We start from the raw sequence: 21,123 nt of genomic DNA, 5'->3' as shown, positions 1-21,123 counted from the left end.
GTCATCAGAGCAATCAGCCAAATTGTTGTAGACCTGCTCCCCAAAGGGGAGGAGTTAGCAATCTGTGTTAGACCTGCTCCCCAGAGGGGAGGAGTTAGCAATCTGTTATGAATCTGGCTGCTGGATACTCCCGTTGAAGGAGGAGTTAACAATCTGTTAGCGATCTCCTGCCAGGGGAAGCGGAGTTAACACTCTGTTACGTATCTTGCTAAGGAGTAGCAATCTGTTAGTGCTCTGCTCTTCCGGAGGGAAGGAGTAGCAACTGTAAGCTTTGTTCCTGTAGAAAGATGAACCAGCAACCTGTATGATTCCCATGGGGAGATAGCTACCTGATATGGATCAGCTTCCGCAGAGAGAGAAGTAATGGTCTGATGTGGTTGGCTCCCACAGAGTGGTAGATAAATAATTCCGCTCTATTAGTGTAGGAAGTAACACTTAGAAGAAATAGTGAATCCCTGGGCTGATGGCAGATGACAGCGCCCTCAAGTGGAGATCCTGAGAGGGACCACCAGCTAGGCTGGAGTATTGAGACAAACACAGATAGTTCTTTATTAGACTGGAAGTATAACCACCAGAGATGGCAGTAGTGAGTTGATATGCCCAGCAGAGCTGAAGTCCCTCTGATACTGGAACTACGATCTCTGTGTTGCTGAGCTGTAAGTAGAGACTATAGGTAGTGAGTAGACAGGGTGCTGGGCATAACCAATGATAGATGATACACTCACAATTGTAGATCTCTGTAGTGTCTTCTTTATGCAACAGAGAGTCTTCAGTATGCAGGAACAGGAGCCGCAGGCGAGTACTGGTTTCTATAGGCAGTCTGAAATAGAACTCACAATAACTGTGTATGGGATGGCTTCTGGAATAGAAGAGAGGCTAGAAGAGATTTAGGAACATAGGTCCTCGTGGAGCGAGTACCGGTTCCTATCTGGTAATCTGTAATAGTAATCCATAAGATATAGGCATGCGATATCTTCTGAGGAAGAAGAGAGTATGAGAAAGGAATCGGTACTCGCTCCACTAGGGCCTATGTTCCTAATTCCTATCTGCAATCTGCAATGGTAACTCACGATCTCCGTACCTGCGATAACATCTTAGACTGAAGGGAGCCTGAGATTAGGAACAATGGCCCTCGTGGAGCGAGTACCGGTTCTTGTCTGTAATAGGACTCACTGTGTTCACGTCTGCGATCGCCTCCAGGCAGTAGGAGTCTTCAGGAACGTAGGCCCTCGAGGAGCGAGTACTGGATCCCGTCCAACAATCTGAAAACAAGAATAGAGAGAGCGGAGCCCCCGAGGAGCGGGTACTCCTGGTAAGTTTGAAAAGGCCGAGCAGTGGGGAAGACTTCCCCTTGCTGACTTGGAACGTGGTTCCAAGTAGCATGGACTGCCTAAGCAAGTCCCGTTGGAGTTCCTTCCTAACTCGCTTGTAGTTAGCAAACAAAGACCTTTTAAATTGAAAATGGATGACGTCATTAAGGGGGGCCGCCCCCGAGGTTCGCACCCTTGCTGGTACAAAGTCTGGAGCGCGAGCGCGCCCTTGCATCATCAGGAACATGGCAGATCCTGTACATAATTTCTGTACACAGAACCAGGGCAACAAGAACACTTAGACTCAGTAAACGGTATAAAGTAAATTTTATTTGGCATTAAAAAGTGTTCCTGGGAGATGCTGTATACTGGGTGCCCTTTGTCTTTCAAAATAACCAGCATCTCATTGAATGCAGGAAGTGATCCTTCTTTTATAGTTAACACATACATAGAACATGCTTGTCAAAGGATCATTCACCCATTGAGAGTTTTTCTCCATCTAAACCTGTCTGTCCTGAAACCACCTCCTCCCGCCATAAAAGTTCCTTTATCAACATGGCTTTGATGCACTTTGTTTCTTCTGATCTCCTTTTGATCTTCTGTGTTGTGTAAACAGGTAGTAGGTCTGTGTTCTGAATAGACAGTAGGCCTGAATTCTGTTGCTGGTGCCAGGACTTTAATTAAAGCTGTAACCTCAGGTAATTTTCATTCACCTGGCTCCTGCAGTTGAGATAGGCATCTGTGAACCACAAGCTTGTATGTTGGTTTCGTGAGAACCAAGCTTTCTTGTATTATGCTGTAAATATTGCCATTGATGTCCACCTGGCCTTTAATTATAGGCTTTGCAGAGCATACAAGTTTCCCAGATCTTCCACATTCTTGAGTCTGAGAGGGTCAGAAAGTCACTATATTTCAACAGTGTCAGTGTGAATCAGCCCGCTGAGGATTCTGGGACTGGCTGAATGAACCAAAGTTCTGAACCAGAGTTATGAATTATATCAATCCGTAGCGTCAAGCCAGCCCGGGGATACCGGAACCAAGAGGTGGGGAGAAGCCGCGGCTGCATCTGTCCATCTAAGCCGAAGGGAGTCACCACAAAGGTAGAGAGGGTGGAGCGAGGGTGGAAATAGGCATGAACGCAACACAAATACAGCAAAATTGTGAGTGATTTGCACATGGAATTTTCCCCGTCGCTTCTAGGACTTTGAGATTGCAAACAGATTGGAACTGGTGTCATGGCTGCTGTCATTTGACTATGAAAAAGCCTCCAAAGAATTACAGCTGGAGCTCATCGATCTCCAGAGTGACTCCACTTTTAAAGGAAAGTTCAAGTCATAAAGACTGGATAAATTCTATGCAAGCTTGAATGAAGATAACTTCCGAAGGAAGTGACGTCATCCACTGTAATGGACGCCTAAGCTCAGGGCTCTGAACCTCCACCATGCTATTAGCTTCAATTGTGGCACACACTAACCAAAAAAAAACCCATCAGCAATCGCGCATCCAACATGCTGATGTCACGCCATCCGGGTGTATTACCTTCACTCATTTGCTAGCTGCCCGAGTTAGCAAGGGCTCGAATCCGTTCTTGTCTATGCTACTCTGCTGCTTCCATGCTGCCGCAGGAAGCTCTCTATCTCTGCCCTTCGGGGTATATGCTAACTTGGGTACCCACTCCTTGGGGGCCCTCTGCTTTATTTTCAGGTGCCTTACAGGGAAAAGTACTCGTTCCTCGAGGGCCTGCTCTCCCTGCCTCAGTGCCTGTACCTTCTACAATGACCTGATGGAATCTCATATCTACAGCAAACACCTAGTGAATACTCTAACTCTCAGTCTATCTCATCCACAGTATCTCCTCACTGGGAGACCTGCTGCGGAACCTCCTGATGTCATCATGGAGAGAAGGGCTCCCTCTGCCGAGGTCCCTGAGACTGCAACTACGAACTGCCTCACTACTGCCACCTCTGGTGGTTCTCTTCAAGCTGTTAAAATAAAGAACTCTTGTGTTTGTGTAGTACGAGTCTAGCCCAGTGCTGTGGCTCCTCACCGGGCTCCTCTCCATGGGCGTGGTCACCTCCACAGCACCCAAGGATCCACAAACACACATAATAACAACAGTGACCAGCATATGCTCTACTATACTGGAATCAGAAGAGGGCAAGATAGAAGACACAGTGGTTAAACTGGACAGAGCACATAGATGTCTAGGAAACCCAAGGGGCAACCTTCCGAGAGACATAGTGGCCTGCTTCCACGACTTCACCATCAAAGATAAAGCAGCCCGGATAGACAGAAAAAAGAGCCATGTAGTTTGGCAAGGCCAGAAAGTTGAAGTCTTCCAGTCAATCAGGGACTACAATCAAGAAACGCAGGGACTTTCGCGGAATCAACATTCTAAGAAAAATGGACATTAAATACCGCTGACTATTTCCCTCTAGAGTACAATTCACCATGCAGGGCAAAACTATCAAGGTACAATTGATAGCGGAGGCTATGGAATCTCTTAGAGAGCTGGGAATTTACAAGCCAAGTTACAGCCCAAAAGCATGGAAGATCACACCAGACGGCAGAGAGTTCCAGGGTTAAGCAGATGCCTCCAGAGATACCCAGACAAGCCACCACCTACAGGAGTGGTGAACGGGTGATGGAGCCACTGGTGGTAACTGTAAGACACAGAGTATTACTTTTTCCAGTATAACTGATATTCGTGAGATTGGTTATATTGTCTCTGGTGACTATAGCCACACGGTGGTGAAGACCTATAAGGTGGTGGGTGGGTGTTTTAAGCTTAATGGTGGAGACAGGGAATAGAATCTTTTGCTTGCATGAAATCATCCCTCCGAAGGGAGGAAGTGCTCCACAAGGAGTCCTGGTATACGAGGTGGGAGGGGGGAAAAGAGGAGAGGGATGAGTGTCTATTTACTTGTATATGAACCGAGAATTGACGAAGTGTGGGGGTACCACAGTGCCTAACCTATCAGGGGTCTAGTGCCCAAGTAAGCCCAGGGATGTCTGGAAGAGAGAAGTTGAGAGAGAGTGGGCCATAAAATAGGAGGGCTAAAAATATTATCACTGAATGTGACAGGCTTAAACACAGCGAAGAAGTGTAAATTACTGTTTAAAGAAGCTGAGTCAAAAAATGCTAACATCATTTTCTGTCAAGAAAACCATCTCAAGGCGCAACACTGTGCGCTAATGCGATATAGAAAATACCCAACACAATATTTCTTCTCAGCAACTAAGGAGTGAAACTATGGAGGAATAGGTATTCTATTTGCCAGTAATTTAATAGTTGATGTTAAAGCAATTATTAGAGTCATGCACAGGAGATTTCTGATTCTAAAGCTACTAATTTGTGGTGAATTATTCACACTGATTAATATATATGCCCCAAACTCTGAACAGGGAAACTATCTAGACTCCTTATCCACCACACTGTCTGGTTGGGCGGAAGGACATCATATAATGGGGGGTGACTGCAACCTGACATGATACCCCTTCCTGGACAATGCCGCAGGAGCCTGAAAGTCCTGATAGACACCTGGGACCTAGTAGATGCATGGTGATTAAGAAACGCCACAGCAAGGGACTACACCTTTTACTCTCAACCCCACAAATCCTACTCCAGAATTGACTACTTTTAATAGATAAAGGAGTCGAGGGCAAGATACATGACGTAGGCATCGGAAACATAACCTGTTCCGATCACACCTCCATATGGGTAGAACTGAGGATAGGAAGGAAACCACTTAGACAATCCTTCTGGAGACTTAATAAAAATCTAGTCACTGACAAGACCTTCACTGACAACCTATTAGAAGACATTGAAGACTACTTTACTATCAATGAGACAGGGGAAGTAAGCCCCACAGTGATATAGGAGAGACTAAAAACAGTTATCAGGGGAAAATTGATTTCTAGGGCCTCATATCTAAAACGAGAAAAAGAAAAGATCTGATTGCAACTATTGACATGCATTGTGAAATTGGAAATCAAACATAAAAGATCAGGAGACAGCACCACCCTCTCTCTTCTCAAAGAGACAAGATGAGACCTGAGGGACTTAGATATGGCATATTTAGCTTTTCAATTAGGACGAAACAAAAATTCTTTGAATTTGGTAATAAAGCTAGCAGACTGTTGGCTAGGTGACTTAAAAAACAATACCTGCAAAATCAAAAACAGAAAAGGGAATTTCCTATATGACAGGACACAAATCTCTAATAGATTCACACAATTCTATGAAAAATTTTATTCTGCTGATACCTCCATCAAAGAGGAACACTGTTATGGGCCTACCCGCGGTGAGCCGCGGGCAGCCCTTCCACTTACCTGCTCTTCACGCAGCAGGACACTGCCGACTCCGTCCTCTGTGTCCTGGGGGCTGCGCCCATCTTCTGCCCTGCGCGGCAGGGCTATCCCCGCCGGGAGCCATTGCTGATGCCATCTTCTTGCGGCCGGAAGCCACACCTACCAGCTCCTTGTTGCGGCCTGTGCCGCCGCCGAAGTTCTGCCTGAGCGACAGCAGGAGGCCGCTGCCGCTCCGTTGCAGCCTGGAGGCCGCCCCGAAGCCTGCCTGCTTCTCTTCTGCTCCTGCGCCGGAGGACGCCGTTATCCAGAGTCCTACTTCTCTTCAGGGCCTTCCTCTAGGCGCCGGCGCATGCTTCTTCAGGGTATTTAAAGGGCCAGTAGCAGGAAGTGCTGCTGGCCCCACCAGCATCCAGCTCCACCCAGTTTCCTGCTTCAGCCCTATAAAAGGGTCTTGTCTTCAGTCATTCCTGGCCTTCGGATAGAGTCTCACAGTCATCTGTGTCCTCATCTTCGGTCCAGGTCCTCTGTGGTCTTCTTCTGCTTTGACGGCTTTGTCTTCATGTTCCTGATGCCCTTCATGCAAGTCTTCAGTTGTCTTCATGATCCTGATGCCCTTCGTCCAGGTCTTCAGTTGTCTTTATGTTCCTGACGTCCTTCGTCCATGTCTTGAAATGCCTTCCTGTTCCTGATGTTCTTCGTTCGTACTTCCTGATGTCCGATGTCCTTCCTGATGCCTTTGTGTTCGCCTCTGCCTCCATGCCTTGGTTCCCTGATGTCTACTTTCCTGGTGTGCTATTGTCGTGGTCCGTGACCAGTCCCACGGGTGGGCTGTGTAGGGTGCCTCACAGTACTAAGGCCATCTTCATCTCCACAGTGCAACCCTCCGGAAGACTTCTGCTTCAGTCCTAAGTTATTAATCCTTGAGAATCGAATCCTGTGCTTGAGTCTTGTCCCTGTCTTCGGAGCCTATTGCAATTCGTGTCCGTCCATGTCAAGACTCTGTTCGACCCTGCTCTGTGCCAGCATGGTCCGCAACAGTCCTGCGGGGGACTGTGTAGGGTGCGCCCCGGTGCAGGCCTCTTCAGTATCTTCGTCATGTTCTGGTATCAGATTCCACTATCCCTCCTGGAATCTGCTTCAAGCCCAGTGTGGTCTGCGACCAGTCCCGCGGGTGGACTGGGTAGGGCACGCTGCGTCGCAGTCTCGACCCAGCGCTAGATCATGCCTTCGTCTACAGTGTCCTCACTTCAGTCCTCGTCTACTGTGTCTTCGCTTCAGTCCTCGTCTACAGTGTCTTTGCTTCAGTCTTCGTCCAAAGTCTTCTGTATTCTAAGGATTCCATTTGCCCTCATCCTCTGTCCGGCCTGCCACCTCTTGCTGTACCTACCGGCAGGTCCGAAAGGGCTTGGAACAGTCGGAGGACTGTTCATCGATCAACATTGTGTTGATGGTCATCCTGGGGCCTGCAGGTCCGGTAGAGGGTCAGTTCTTGTCTCGTCTTCGCTTCAGCCTTGTTCTGTTCTTCGTTACCCGTGCTCGCACCAGCTCACCTCCTGCGGTGTGTCTTGGGGCTCCTCCCTGAGTCATGCTGTGGCCCAAGGGCTCACATCACCTGCTTTAGAGATGACTGCGCCTCCGCACCCGTAACAATAGCCGAAGGCCTCCAAGCCCTCGGTTCGTAACAGCTGCTGGAGGTCATGCTCGTAACAGGATCTGAAGGCCATCAAGCCTTCGGGTCATAACAAAGCTTTAGAGAGCTATATTGCAGATATCTCTCTACCATTCCTCTCTGAAGAGGCAAGGAGATGCCAATGCCAAAATAGGTGAAAAAGAGGTACTAGAAGCTATTACAGAACTCAAAGAGGGGAAAGCCTAGATGGGTACACAGCTAGATTTTATAAATCCTGTAAACAGGCAATTGTTAGACCCCTCACATCAATGTTCAGCTATCTGAGTGAGGGAGTGATAGCCAAAGAAGGATCCCACACTGTGTGGGTTTTATAGACCCATTTCATTAATCAATATTGATCTCAAGATATTAACTAAAATTCTAGCACAGTGTTTAAGCTTAGTGGCCCCTAATCTTATCCATGTGGATCAGTTGGGATTTATACCGAGAAGATTGGGCGCAGACAATGTTTGTGGAGTCTTAAACACTATGTGGTGGGTACAGAAATCGAAAACACCAGCAGTCTTACTGATGGTCAACACAGAAAAAGTGTTTGATAGGGTACACTAGGCCTACTTATTTCAGGTCTTCCACAAGTTTGGCTTGGGGACACACTTCTTAACGTGAGTAAAGGCTCTATACCATCACTCAAAAGCAAGCATTCATGTCAATAGGGGGGGGAGGTACTGTGAGTTCTTTGAGGTTAGCCAGAGAACGAGAGAGGGATGCTTGTTGTCTTCCCCCCTGCTTTTTGTACTCTCACTGGAAGCTTTTGCTGCACAAATTAGTCAATGCCGAGATCGCCAGGGCCCGCATAGGCTCACACTCATACAAGATGACTTTCTTTGCAGATGACCTGTTATTCACAATCACAGACCAAAAAGATCCCTCTCCCTTATACCAAAGGTGATGTGGAGATACAGGAAAACATCAGGCTTTAAAGTAAATGATGAGAAGTCTGAAATTTTAAATCTAACCCTGAGGTTTGAGGAGGTGTCAGACATTAAATCGAAGCTACCCTTTAAATGGGCAAGCAAGAATATAAAATATCTAGGGATAAGATTAGGATCAGACTTGAGGAAGATATTCAATATTAACTATGGGCTTCTCATAAGAGAAGTAACTGCAGATCTGGAGAAATGGGAATGGCTACAGTTATCCTGGTTGGGTAGGATACATACCATCAAGATGAACTTTCTGCCCCCATTCTGTTATCTCTTCCAGACACTTCTTTAAACATACACCCCACAACCTTAAGGGACTGGCAGAAGAAACTATTCTGATTCATCTGAAAACGTCGGCCACCGAGAGTAGTGAGAGCGTCTTCTTTTTGCCCTAAACGACAGCGGGGTCTAAGCGTACCCGACCTGGCCCGCTACAATGCCGCATCTCAATTGTAAGCAGTAATCTCCTGGCATAGAAAATCCACCCATAAGCTGGACGGTGATGGACAGGACTTTATAGGCCTCAACCCCATAGAGGAGCTAGTCTGGTCGGCAGACATCCCTCTAATTCTCTCGCAAAAATTATCTCCATTCTCTCAAGTCACATTTACAATATGGACACAACACAGAAAACTATTGATGGGAGAACAAGCCCTATGGCCCCGCTCATCGTTTCTATTTAATAAGCTCTTCCCTCCTAGGTGTGGAGAGAGCTACCATTGAGTTCTGGAGGCGAGTAGGTATAGAAAGGCTAGAGCAGCTATGGGATGGGAAATCCATACACTCATTCAAGAAAGCATCTCAGGCATATCCTCTAGAAGAGAGAGACAGGTTTGCCTATACTCAACTTTTCTAATTTCTAAGATCGAGGGGAATCACACAAGTGCTCCAAAGTAGAAAATCTACATTTGAAGACATCTGCTCTAAAGCAGATAATATGATCAAAATGATATCTAAATTATACAAAGTCCTGATTGGTGAGGTGACCTCAAAACCACGACACGTTCTGTCATGGGAAAGAGACAAGAAGATAGAGCTAGATTTATTGGACAGAGAACTTTGCTATAAAATGACAGGGAAAAGTCTGGTTTCATCAGGAATCATTGAGAGTGGCTACAAACTGCTATAGCAGAGGTACCTCACTCCCCGGGTTTTGATGGGCGATGCTGGCGTCAATGTGGGAAGGAGGGACACTTCTTCCATATATATGGTGGGATTGTACCAAAGTAGTAGAATACTGGAATATGGTCCTATCGTTTATTTTAGAAGTCATGGGGTGTAAGATCGAAAGAAACCCAAGACCTCTGCTCTCCATAGATATATGCACTCTGGACGAGAGAGCCTGCTAATTAATACAAATCATTATAGTGGCGGCACGCTGCAAATTGTGGCCTGGTGGTGTAAATCTGAGACACCTCAGAAAGCTCACATTAAAACCAGGCTAGCTAAATGTTATACTATGTCTCAAATACATGATACACTCCTAAAATTCGAAAGGACATGGACACCATATATCTAATGGCAAAAGACCCAGACTGAGGTATCAAGAACTTCTGAACCTAACCTCACACATCCATAAGGCCAACCAACTGAAAACTAGATACCCCGATACCCAATACTAGATACCCAATAGATACCCCAGCTAGATACCCCCCTCATGGGAGGGGGAGGGGGCATTATTATGGTGGTGGGAGATAGAAGGATAAATAAACAACACAACTGAATAAAAAATTTCACTTTTTCATTTGTCATACTTATGTGTATTACAAACTCGTATTTGTTACAATAATGTAACTGATATAATCAGGTTGATACTAACACAAATCATTGATGTAACTTGGAAAATCAATGACTGCTTTGTGACATTGTAATATTATCATTGTGTATTAAACATTTATTAATAAACATCCTCAGCTATCAACTCCTGGCTCAAGATTACAAACGAGGTTGCAGACTTATCCTGCCCCTCCATCTCCAAATCCTTGAAATCACCCCAAGCCAACAGACATCCATGGTACACTCCAACTCTCAAAATCCTTAAACAAGAACTTCGGAAAAAAGATAACAGTTGGCGCAAGTCTCCTTCCATCATCACAACCCTAAACTACAAATCCCACCTCAACTCATACAGACTAGCCATCCTCAAGGCCAAAAAAGACTTCTTTGCAAAAAAAATCCACAATTTCGCATTTGACTCCAAAGCCTTATTCTCATTTGTGTCATCATTAACAAAACCCTCTCCACCTATCATCCCAGACGAACAAGCAGCCAACAAAGCTTTGGAACTAGCAATCTACTTTGATAAAAAGATCACCAATCTCCTTAAGCCAATCTCTACCCAACAGCCAACAGCAACACCCCTCAGCACCACATTACATAACAAAGAATACAGCCTATCATCGTTCGAGACCCCATCATCACTGGAAATTGAAATCATTCTCAACAAGCTTAAACCTTCATCTCATCCACTGGATACCATACCCCCAACCTTCTACTATCGACTCCTAACACTATTTCCAAAGCACTAGCAGATATCATCAACTGCTCTTTAACTCAAGGAAAGGTCCCAGATCAACTCAAAATAGTCATTCTGAAACCCTTATTAAAAAAACCTAACCTTTCCACGGCTGACCCTGCAAACTTCCGCCCCATCGCCAACCTTCCCCTTATCTCAAGAGTGATGGAAAGATTCGTCAACAAGCAACTGTCTGAATACCTAGAGGAGAACAATATACTCTCCCCTTTCCAGTTCGGCTTCAGGAAGTCGCAAAACACAGAAGCCCTACTGACATCGCTATCCGATACCGTACTCCTCAATCTTGAAAAAAAACAACCATACCTTCTCGCTCTTCTCGACCTATCTGCCGCATTCGACACAGTCAATCATGCCATCCTTCTCGAGCGGCTATCCGACATAGGAATCCAAGGAGAGGCTCATAGCTGGTTTCAATCATTTCTAGAGAATAGATTCTATAAAGTCAAGATCAATAACGAAGAATCACCTCCCATTAAATCAATCAGAGGAGTACCACAAGGATCATCTCTCTCCCCCACTCTTTTTAATATCTACCTGCTTCCACTCTGCCACCTACTCTCCAACCTTAAGCTAAAGCATTATGTTTTCGCTGACGATATTCAGATACTCCTTCCCATCACAGAATCACTACAAAAAACTTGGGCACATTGGAACAAATGCTTACAATCTATCAACACTCTGTTATCTAGCCTGATCCTCATTCTCAACTCAAATAAAACAGAAATCATCATCTTACCAGACGAAAACCACACTCTCATCAACTCCCAAAGCGCATTACAATTTGCAAAATCATCCATTAACCACTCCCCTTCCGTCAGAGACTTAGGGGTGCGTCTCGACAATCAATTCAACCTTAAATCCTTCGTTTCCAACACAACTAAAGAATGTTATTTTAAACTTCAAGTACTCAAAAACCTGAAATCTCTCCTCCACTTCAGTGACTTCCGTCTAGTAGTTCAGTCTATAATTCTATCCAAATTAGACTACTGCAACTCGCTCCTGTTAGGTCTACCGATCACAGCTACAAAACCCTTACAGATGGTGCAGAACGCTGCCGCGAGGTTACTCACCAACACAAATAAAAGAGCCCACATAACACCAATTCTCTACAGTCTGCACTGGCTACCCATAAAAGCCAGAATCACATTCAAGACATTATCGATGATCCACAAGGATATTACGGGCATCGCACACCTAAACCTAAACTCGCAACTCCGACCCCACACATCACAAAGACCTATTAGATCCAACTACAAAGGTTCCTTATATGCTCCCCCGATTAAAACCTCATGAACTAAACGAGCCCTTTCCTTAGCCGGGCCCACCCTCTGGAACTCATTACCACCGGATCTACGCCAAGAAACCTGTCATATCACTTTTAAGAAAAATTTGAAAACGTGGCTCTTCCGGCAAGCCTTTCCAGAATCGCAGGAACATTCAGACACGGGCCAAAGAGCAAAATAGTTCACTACAAGTCCCATGACCACACCATAAATTCCACGTCCGCCCACATCTCTTCTCTTCAAGGCCCGATTACACCTCATCTGGACATCACAAATTAGCTCATCATTTATTCTTTAGTTATTTTCTACATGTTCTCACATTTTTTGACGAGTTACTGTTGTCTATATATATATATATATTTTATACTATTCTATTTTTTATTTATTTTATTACAAGTTAGTTATTTACGCTATTATCTATTTATTACATGCTATTTACTATATATATGCTCGTTATTCGAAGAGTCACTGTTGTCTATTTAATATTTATTTTCATGTTCTGAAACTCCGTTTATTGTAACGCCTCACCGCGATAGTTTTGTTTTATGTAAACCGACCTGATTTGATATTTGTATCGAGAATGTCGGTATATAAAAATGCTAAATAAATAAAATAAATAAATAATAATAATAAAGAATGAAGACAACTACCCACATATCTGTAAGGAAGGCCAAGCTCTACCTTTGTGTGTAGCAGGGGCAGCTCAAGGCAACCTGCTGCCTGAGGTGAGAGATGAGATGGCGCCCCCTCCCTCTCGCCCCACCCCCCCTTTTCCACAAACACCCATACATGCATATACACACATACACTCATTCACTTCTCTCCCTCTTTCATATACATGAAACACACCCACACCCCTCTCATATGCATAAACACACACTCTCATACACACTCACACGCTGCATCCCCTTCCCCAAAGCTAGCTGCCATGCACACACAAGCAAGTTTCCTCTCTCACGTGGAGCCTCTTCTCATTCTTCGGCCCAGTAAGCCTGGCCTCCACAGCAGCACTCCTCTCTTCAGTCACCGCCGGCCTGGCCTCCAGCAGCGGCCCGCAGCGTCAATCCTCTCTTCAGAGGCCGCCAGCCTGGCTTCTGGCCATGGCCCACATCCCTACTCCTCCCTTCCAGCGGCAGCCCACAGAGTCACTGCTCTCTTCACCTGCCGCTGGCCTGGGTCGGCAGACACGGCAGGGGGAGGCAGTGTGAGGCGGACACCACAGTGGTGTTTTTTGCTGCCTCAAAATTCAACCGCCTGAAACGGCTGCCTCACCTTGCCTCTGTGTGCGAACAAATACTTTCACTCATGAAATGCAACAAATCTCACTAAATATCCCAACTGACAGTCCAGTATCTCAGCTCAGTGTTGCGTATTTCAACAAATCTGCCATGCAAATCTCTCTCTCATGCATATTCATTGTGGATATCCTGAAAATCTGATTGGCCAAGAGTGCCCCAAGTACTGGGTTGAGAAGCACTATCCTAGGGCATCTAATACCCTTGCATGGGTCCTGCTGCTGACATAAAAACAGAGGGTTATAAAAATGCATGCATGTCCGTTTTCTGTTCTCATGGAACTCTGTTCTTTCACCTTCTCACCTGGAGTGTAATAAGGTTCCCTCTGCACTGAGGAGCAAACCCCATGTACCAGCCTAATTTGCATATCCCTTGGAAGCCAGCAGGAGGAACCCAGAGAATAAAAAGAATTAAGCAAGCGCATGCTATTTAATTAACACACTCATGCTATCTACCAAATGCATTTCTGCGTTTTCAAGCATAGTAATAGGATAGGTATGATATTTCCGACATTGGTTTTGGAGGAACACACAAAACCTTGTTGCATAGCTCCTTAAGTGGCTTTTTAATAGGCTCTTCAGAATTCTTTTTTTTTTTTTTGTGATTATTATTGTACAGACCCCCAGAGTAGGATCCATAGCAAGAAGAGAGAATGGGGCAGGCGGGATGTGCCTTGAGGCTGTGATCTTTTGTCACTTTCTGACTGCATCAAGTCAAGAGACTCACAGCTGAAAAGAGAAAGCGAGAACACCACAAACTATGATAGATTAAATAAACACGCTTCAACTATGGACAAGAAAAACAGATTGCATCTCAGAAAGACACAGCAGAAAAAAAAAAACCTGCACTAGCAAAAAAAAAAAAAAAAAGAGTAACAAAGGAAGAATGGAATAAGACTAGCGCAAAGGCCATTTTTACAATCTCAGAAGGGAAGACTCATTTATTTGATGGTCTGGAAGTTGTCATGGAAACCCCAGGATGGCGCCAGGCAGAGCTCTCCGCATCCTCTCCCACAGCGGAGGGAGGATGAGTCCCGGCTGCTTCTCTGCCCAGCTTGAATTAAAATTCTGAACCATTCAGTCCTGCTGTTCTTGGTGATTGCCTGAGAGAGAGGACTGCAGTGCTCTCCTGAATAACTTTGTCACTCGGATCATGCAGAGCAATTTTGATTATTTTTTTCAGATTTTTGAAACAAGATACATAAAAAAATACCGATATGTAGATACTCTCTTTATTGCTTTTCAGATTAGTTTGGGGTGTCAGCATTGCACTATTTACTAGAGTCAGGCATTTGCGGTTATATACAAGTGCACTAGAATTTGACTCTTACTCTTGTTTCTCGCCTGTTGTGTTGGTCAGAATGAGAATCATGGATTTTGTTGCAGAACGTTCAAGGAATGCCTGTAGCAGGGCTGTACTGATATACAAAGCAGAGAAGATGGGGGGATAACCTGCACGGAGTGGCCACGGTACAACCCTAACATCAAAGAGCACAGGACCAGGGCCTCACTACTTTTGGTGGTTTTTGGCATGGTTGAGCTTGATGGTAAGACGTAGGAGGAGGGGCCCTAGTGCTGGATTAAGTCTGGGGCTTGGTAAGAACCAAACAGGAAGATGACAAAGCCCAGAGCAGCCCATCAGGCAAGGGGGTGAAGACCTGCAGTGGAACATACGGTAATTTAAATAGGCTTGGGACAGATCTGGACGGAGGGCAGTGGTAGGAAGAGGTTTGAGAGGCTGGGTAACAGATGGAAGGAGTGCGCTGGTGCTGGTTTAAGGATGGGAATCTCTTGTGCTCCTTTACCCAGAGAACCGGAGAGAAAGATGACTGGGCAGACTGGATGAGCTAATTGGTCCTTATCTGCTGTCATCTATTGTTACCTTGTGTGTACTCCAGTAATATTTGCTAAATCAGAGGTGAGCTACAACCCATCTCGCATAATGAAAAGCAACAGCTGGACACTTCCTGAGATCAAAGAAAAGCAAATTCTATTTATTGTTGTAGCATCATAATCAACTACTTTTTTGATTCCATAAAAAGATGATTCCTTGTATGGAATCGAAATGTTTAGGCATATGGAACAAAAACAGCAGTCAGTTATTTCTTTGCAATAATAAATATATTTGAACACACAAAGGGCCTAGCTATTGCTTTTCATAACTGAGGGACTTTTGGCACATAGCTTTGGTGCACTGTGAGATATAAGACCAAAGGACATGGTCCACAAAGGTAAAAAAATAAAATAAGAGTGCAGCATTTAAAATAAAATGGTTTTTAATCATTTTCTTAATGCAGGGAAGGGAAAGAGGAAATCCTTTCGCAAGCTGAATAACATCAGCGACAAGAGCAGCATTCAGGCTAGAGAGCCCAAGGTTTAGCAGGCACCTGGGATTACGAATATGATCAAAAGGAAGGGCCCCGATCACCTGTGCTCTGCTCACTCATCTGGGCTCTGCTCACTCACCTGGGCTCTGCTCACCTGTGCTCTGCTCACTCACCTGGGCTCTGCTCTGGGGATCTCGCTTCTTTGTTCAATACAATAGCTGTCAGCAAAATATAGAGCAAAAATCTGTTCTGCAGCTCATGAATTTGAACATAGACAGTGATGTCTCTATCCAATTTTCTTCTCCGCTGCAATTTCTTAAGAGTTTCAGTTACAATGTCTGATATTCATAGTCTGTGCTGATAGATTGAAACCAAAAAAACCCTGCTTCTCAAAAAGTGAATTTGTAATTCAAATTGAATGCTGTATTATGTTTAATGAAATTATGATTGGGAAGAAACTGGAACAATGTCGTCTTCAGAACACTGTTCCACTTTGGTGATATCCTCAGGGAGTTTTCAGCAGCCCTTGGTGAGCCAAGAAAGTGAGGGGCATTCTGAGACTACTTGGGGAATTTATTTTGTAGACTTAAGTCTGGTTCCTAGAAAAGACACCTGCGAATGATACTGTGATAGATTTAGCCAAGCAAAAATAATTTTTTTTTTTGTAGACTTTAGTCTGGTTCCTAGAAAAGACACCTGCGAATGATACTGTGATAGATTTAGCCAAGCAAAAATAATTTTTTTTTTGTAGACTTTAGTCTGGTTCCTAGAAAAGACACCTGCGAATGATACTGTGATAGATTTAGCCAAGCAAAAATAAAATTAGTTAAACGAAAAGTCAAAGTGGTTGGGCGGGGTGAGCCTTTTATAAGTTTAACTAATGTTGAATGCTGCAAGAGTTTTCACGGATAGGAAATTCTCTCCCTCAGAAAGTCCCTTGGAGCTTTAAACATTCCTTAGCCTCAGCAAACAGATGTGTCCCAATGACTTTGTGGACTTGGAGTCATGAACATGCCAAACATGGGATTATTCTGATCTCTTTTACTGGCCTTATCATGAATTATTTCACCGTTAGCCTTTTGGTAATATGATCATACACAGAACAATAAAATCTTGAAACCGGCATTTCCACAATAGTCTTGTTTCTGCACGTAGGTGGAAGGGACAGAAGGCAAATGTAAAGGTGGTGGTCAAGTCTGAATTTCCAGTGATTCATGCATTCTTTCAATTTCTTTTGTTGAGTCAGAGGTACAATTTATTATAGGTGGGCTTGTAATGTATGTAGATTTATGCAGATTGCTTCTAGATTCCAAACCTTTAGCTGATTGGTAATGCTCTTTTGGTGCAGCTGGGCACAGCGTTCCTGTCAGATTTACTTCAAACCTTAAATTATCTTCAGCTCTGTGTATGTTTTTTTCCTCCAAAGGAGCAGTAGGCGTTGTGTCTCACAGTGCGAAGGTCTGTCCCACTATTTTCAATTTACCTATGACTTGGAGGCAGTGAGCAGGAAGCTCAACTCCTAAGACATTTCTAGCCCAGATGTGCTCTTCCAACACTACAGCTGATAAAATCACTCATTAGCTGCAAATATAGTATAGTGCATCAAAAGAAACAAAAACCCCCCCAAAATTTCATTTTTTGTGTTTGAGAAATGACACAAAATGACATAAGAAATATTATTGATATTTTGTATGTCAATTGAAATGACAGAGATAGGAACATTTTTTCATAATAAACACACCGGGGTAGATTTTCAAAGGGTTACGTGCGTAATATATGCGCGTAACCCTTTAAAAAAAACCCTGCATGCGCCGAGCCTATTTTGCAGAGGCTCGGCGGTGCGCGCAAGCCCCGGGACGCACGTATGTCCCGGGGCTTTGAAAAAGGGGTGGGAAGGGGGTGGGGGCCTGGCGCAGGTTTGGGGGTGGGACCGAGGTCTCCGGCACAGTGGCTGTGCCGGGGGATGGCGCGCCGGCCGGCGCGCGCAAGATAAACCTGCCAGAGGAAGGCGTAAATACTTGAAAGAAGGTAGAGGGGAGATTTAGGTAGGGCTGGGGGGTGGGTTAGATAGGGAAAGGGAGGGGAAGGTGTGGGGGGGGGGGGAGTGGATGAAAAGTTCCCTCTGAGGCCACTCTGTCCTGCAACAGGGTCTCTTCTGTAGCATTGATTAACCAGCATGTAAAAGTGACAAAGATAGCACCCATTAAATAAATTAAGTCTGCTTAATACTTGGATAATGACATAATTAAGACGATTTCTCCTTATTACAATTAGTACTAATGGTAAAATTACAGATTTTGGAGCGGTCTCGGAGGGAACGGGGAAAGCCATCGGGGCTACCCTAGGGCTCGACGCACGCAAGGTGCACCCCCTTGCGCTTGCCGAGCCCGGATTTTATAACATGCGCGCGGCACAGTTCAGTTGGCAGCCGCTGCTTCTCTGCGCTACCAATGTTACCCTCTCTTCTGAAGTCAAGCACTGAATTTTAGGTGCACTGGTAACCTGGAAGCCAGGGTTTTTATAGGCACTTCACAAGTCACTATATCATGATTTAAGCCCAGATAAACGAACACAGTTCAAGTCATTCTGGGAGTTGGTGAGAGCTGGAGTTTCAACTCTATTGATCAGATTATGCATCCTTCTGCTGGAAATGGGCCAAATAAAGCACTACCGCTCATCCTGCTGTAACTCACGCTGAAGAACATAGAGAGAGACATTATGACTATAGCGAGAATTCCTTCATAAAAGTCATTTATTGGAACAGCAAACATAACATCTTTTGTCAGTACAGCAGCTGTATGCCGTTACCATTGCAGTACAGTGTAAACTACATGTTACGAGTCACCGAAAATCAGAGAAGCGATAATGAACACCAGAATGAACTGGGAATCACAATGAGTCAGGAAAGAGTTCCACAGTGGCCCAGCCACCGAGTCGCACCAGAAAATAATACAGCCGGCCAGCGCTGTCCTGCAACAGGGTCTCTTCTGTAGCCGTGATTAACCAGCATGTAAAAGTGACAAAGATAGCACCCATTAAATAAATTAAGTCCGCTTAATACTTGGATAATGACATAATTAAGATGATTTCTCCTTATTACAATTAGTACTAATGGTAAAATTACCTATTTACATACGTTTTCTTTTCCAGGAAAGTTAAGCTTGACTTTTTTTTCTATTAACTATTACAGTACATTGCAACGGACTGATGAATTGCCTGGCAAAGGGTGGGCTACCGAGTACAACCTTTCTCTGGCCCCTTAAGCTAAGTCACAGAGTCTTGGCCAACCAAGGAAACCAAAAAAATTAAGAGCATGCGGCATGCAAAAACTGTAAGACTAAACACAGCATTGATCCGTGGTCTGTACACAGCACTGTCTGACTTGCCTGAAAATGAGTTTTAGAAATTGTATCAGACATGGTTTTTGGAAACTTATATATACCATTTTTTAGTTTGTTGTTTGTTTTTTTTTTGCAGTATCTTAGGCACAGACGTACTGGTATGGCAACGAGCATGTTTATTCCTGAGAAGGAGAATCCCATGGACTGCGGCTCAGAACCCCCCTCTATGCAGAGATCATGTTTTCTTCCCCCGAGGTCCCCACCTGATATCTGTGTGGCTGGCAGAATACCCTAAGCAATACTCTTTAAAGTAACAATAATAAAAAAAAAAGAGAGACAGTGTAGAGTGATGTTTTTTTTTTTTTGTTTGTTTTGTTTTTTTAAGGCTAGGTTTCATCATAGCTAGAAAAAATACAGACACTAGTATCAAATGGGCCCGCTGCGGAGCCTGCGAGGTACGGCACCATTGTTTCAGGAAGATGTTAAAAAAGCCTGGGATGTGCTTGCAAATCCTAGGATATTCTTCTTGCCAATCTCTACCACCTTTTAATGTCATCCGCTCTGGGGACGAGGGACACCAAAGCCAACCTTCTAAACAAAATTAAGAAACCATCGTTCTGAGTCCTCTAAAGACTCCAGCCACCAAAGTGTGTGCGATTCTTCACGTTCCCCATTTCCACTGCCATTAATACAGCACGGATAAGCGTTGCCCAAACCCACAACTCCTTACAAGAGGCTTTTATTTCTAATGCTTTATCACACAAGAATGTCTTCTAATGCTTGGCACTTTCCACCTGTCTCCCTTTAGACTAACGGGCAAATCAAGCGGATGGCTGCAGCTCTGTTTTAAGGATAATCCTCCCTATAAAAGCAAGAGGGAGAGCCAAATCCCTGGAGGTAACTTTGCGGGTGCTTGCAAACACTTTCCTGTCACAATTTCCATCTTTCGTCTGGCACGAAATTTAACGAAACATCAACCACTGACGACGCCCTCGGATTCACAGCAGCAGCTAAGCTGTCACACAGTGATAACATCTTTTTACAAGAAAATGAAAGCTCACACTGAGAAAATAAAATGACAACAGTGACATTTTCAGCTGAAAGAGCTAAACGTCAAAGCGAAGATGCAGGTTCTGCTGCTGGGAATGCCAAGAATATGCCGGAGGCCGCACAGGTGTGGAGAGGAAGCTGCAGAAGACGAGTCAGTCTGTTCTTCCTTCTGTTTTTGGTTTTCTCTGGTCTCTAATTAGGAATTAACCAGTGATGTTGCTGCTGCTGCTGCTGCTGTGAGGACTTACTCTGAAGAAATTAAACCATCTTGAAGTTGACTCGCACTGAGAAAGGCGGCTGGCTTCCTGGCCACGCCCCCGATTAAGGCTGCATGGATGCTCGTGTGTAGAATTCAGGGATTGGCAAGCCGGTGTGGAGGGTCACCTGCGGAAAGAGCAAGGGCCATTTATTTACAAGACTATTGCCGCATGGTCCCTCTACCCCAGGGGGAGGATCTCCCACTCAATAAACAACTTTAGCAAAAGACTGACACGCCCACTTCTTCTAGGAAAATGCCAACACAGGAGCATGCAATCCAGGCCTTTTCTTATCATTCTTATGATTTTTTGCCAGATTTTATTTTTACACTACAGTCTAATAATATGTGGATACTAGGAGGGTTTTTTTTAGATCCCAAACCTAGGTTTATTTAGTCATCTGAGGTGTCTGAGTACTGCGGGAGGACATGGTACTGATGACGGCATGGATTAAGTGATGGAACAGGAACAGTACAAGGATGATGCAGTCCGCATATACTAGACAGGGAAGGACTGTGGCTGTGTTCATGCTGGGCGTGTGATGTGACCAGCATCATTACCCAGGGCTAGACATCACCTCTGGAAAATGTCATCAGATGCACGAAGCATTTTCCCCCCGATACACTGAAAGGGGAGAAAAGCCTTAGTACATCAAGCCCAAAATGTGGCAGCACACTTAAAAAGTAGAAGTAGGGAAAAAGCAGGCGATACCATTCCTGTATAAAACCGCGGTAAGACCTCCCTTCCATCATGGGGCACTGCCTTCCTAGAAAACATAATGACCAGCTCAAAAGGGTCCCA

At 44.7% G+C, this 21,123-nt stretch overlaps 1 protein-coding gene across 2 annotated transcripts in view; it reads right to left on the bottom strand.

The window, feature by feature from the left end:
* Nucleotides 1-19,095: 19,095 nt before the first annotated feature.
* The window catches only part of TRIM9 (tripartite motif containing 9), a 167,150-nt gene continuing 165,122 nt past the window's right edge, over nt 19,096-21,123 (bottom strand). For both annotated transcript variants that reach the window (XM_029598341.1, XM_029598342.1), the window contains one exon: nt 19,096-20,449. In XM_029598341.1, coding sequence (XP_029454201.1) covers nt 20,387-20,449 — 63 coding nt within the window. In that variant the 3' untranslated portion in view covers nt 19,096-20,386. The remainder of the gene's footprint in view (nt 20,450-21,123) is intronic.

The sequence above is a fragment of the Rhinatrema bivittatum genome, chromosome 4 (assembly GCF_901001135.1).
Source record: "Rhinatrema bivittatum chromosome 4, aRhiBiv1.1, whole genome shotgun sequence".
In the NCBI taxonomy this organism is placed as follows: domain Eukaryota; kingdom Metazoa; phylum Chordata; class Amphibia; order Gymnophiona; family Rhinatrematidae; genus Rhinatrema; species Rhinatrema bivittatum.
This window is presented reverse-complemented; position numbering and strand designations above follow the sequence as displayed.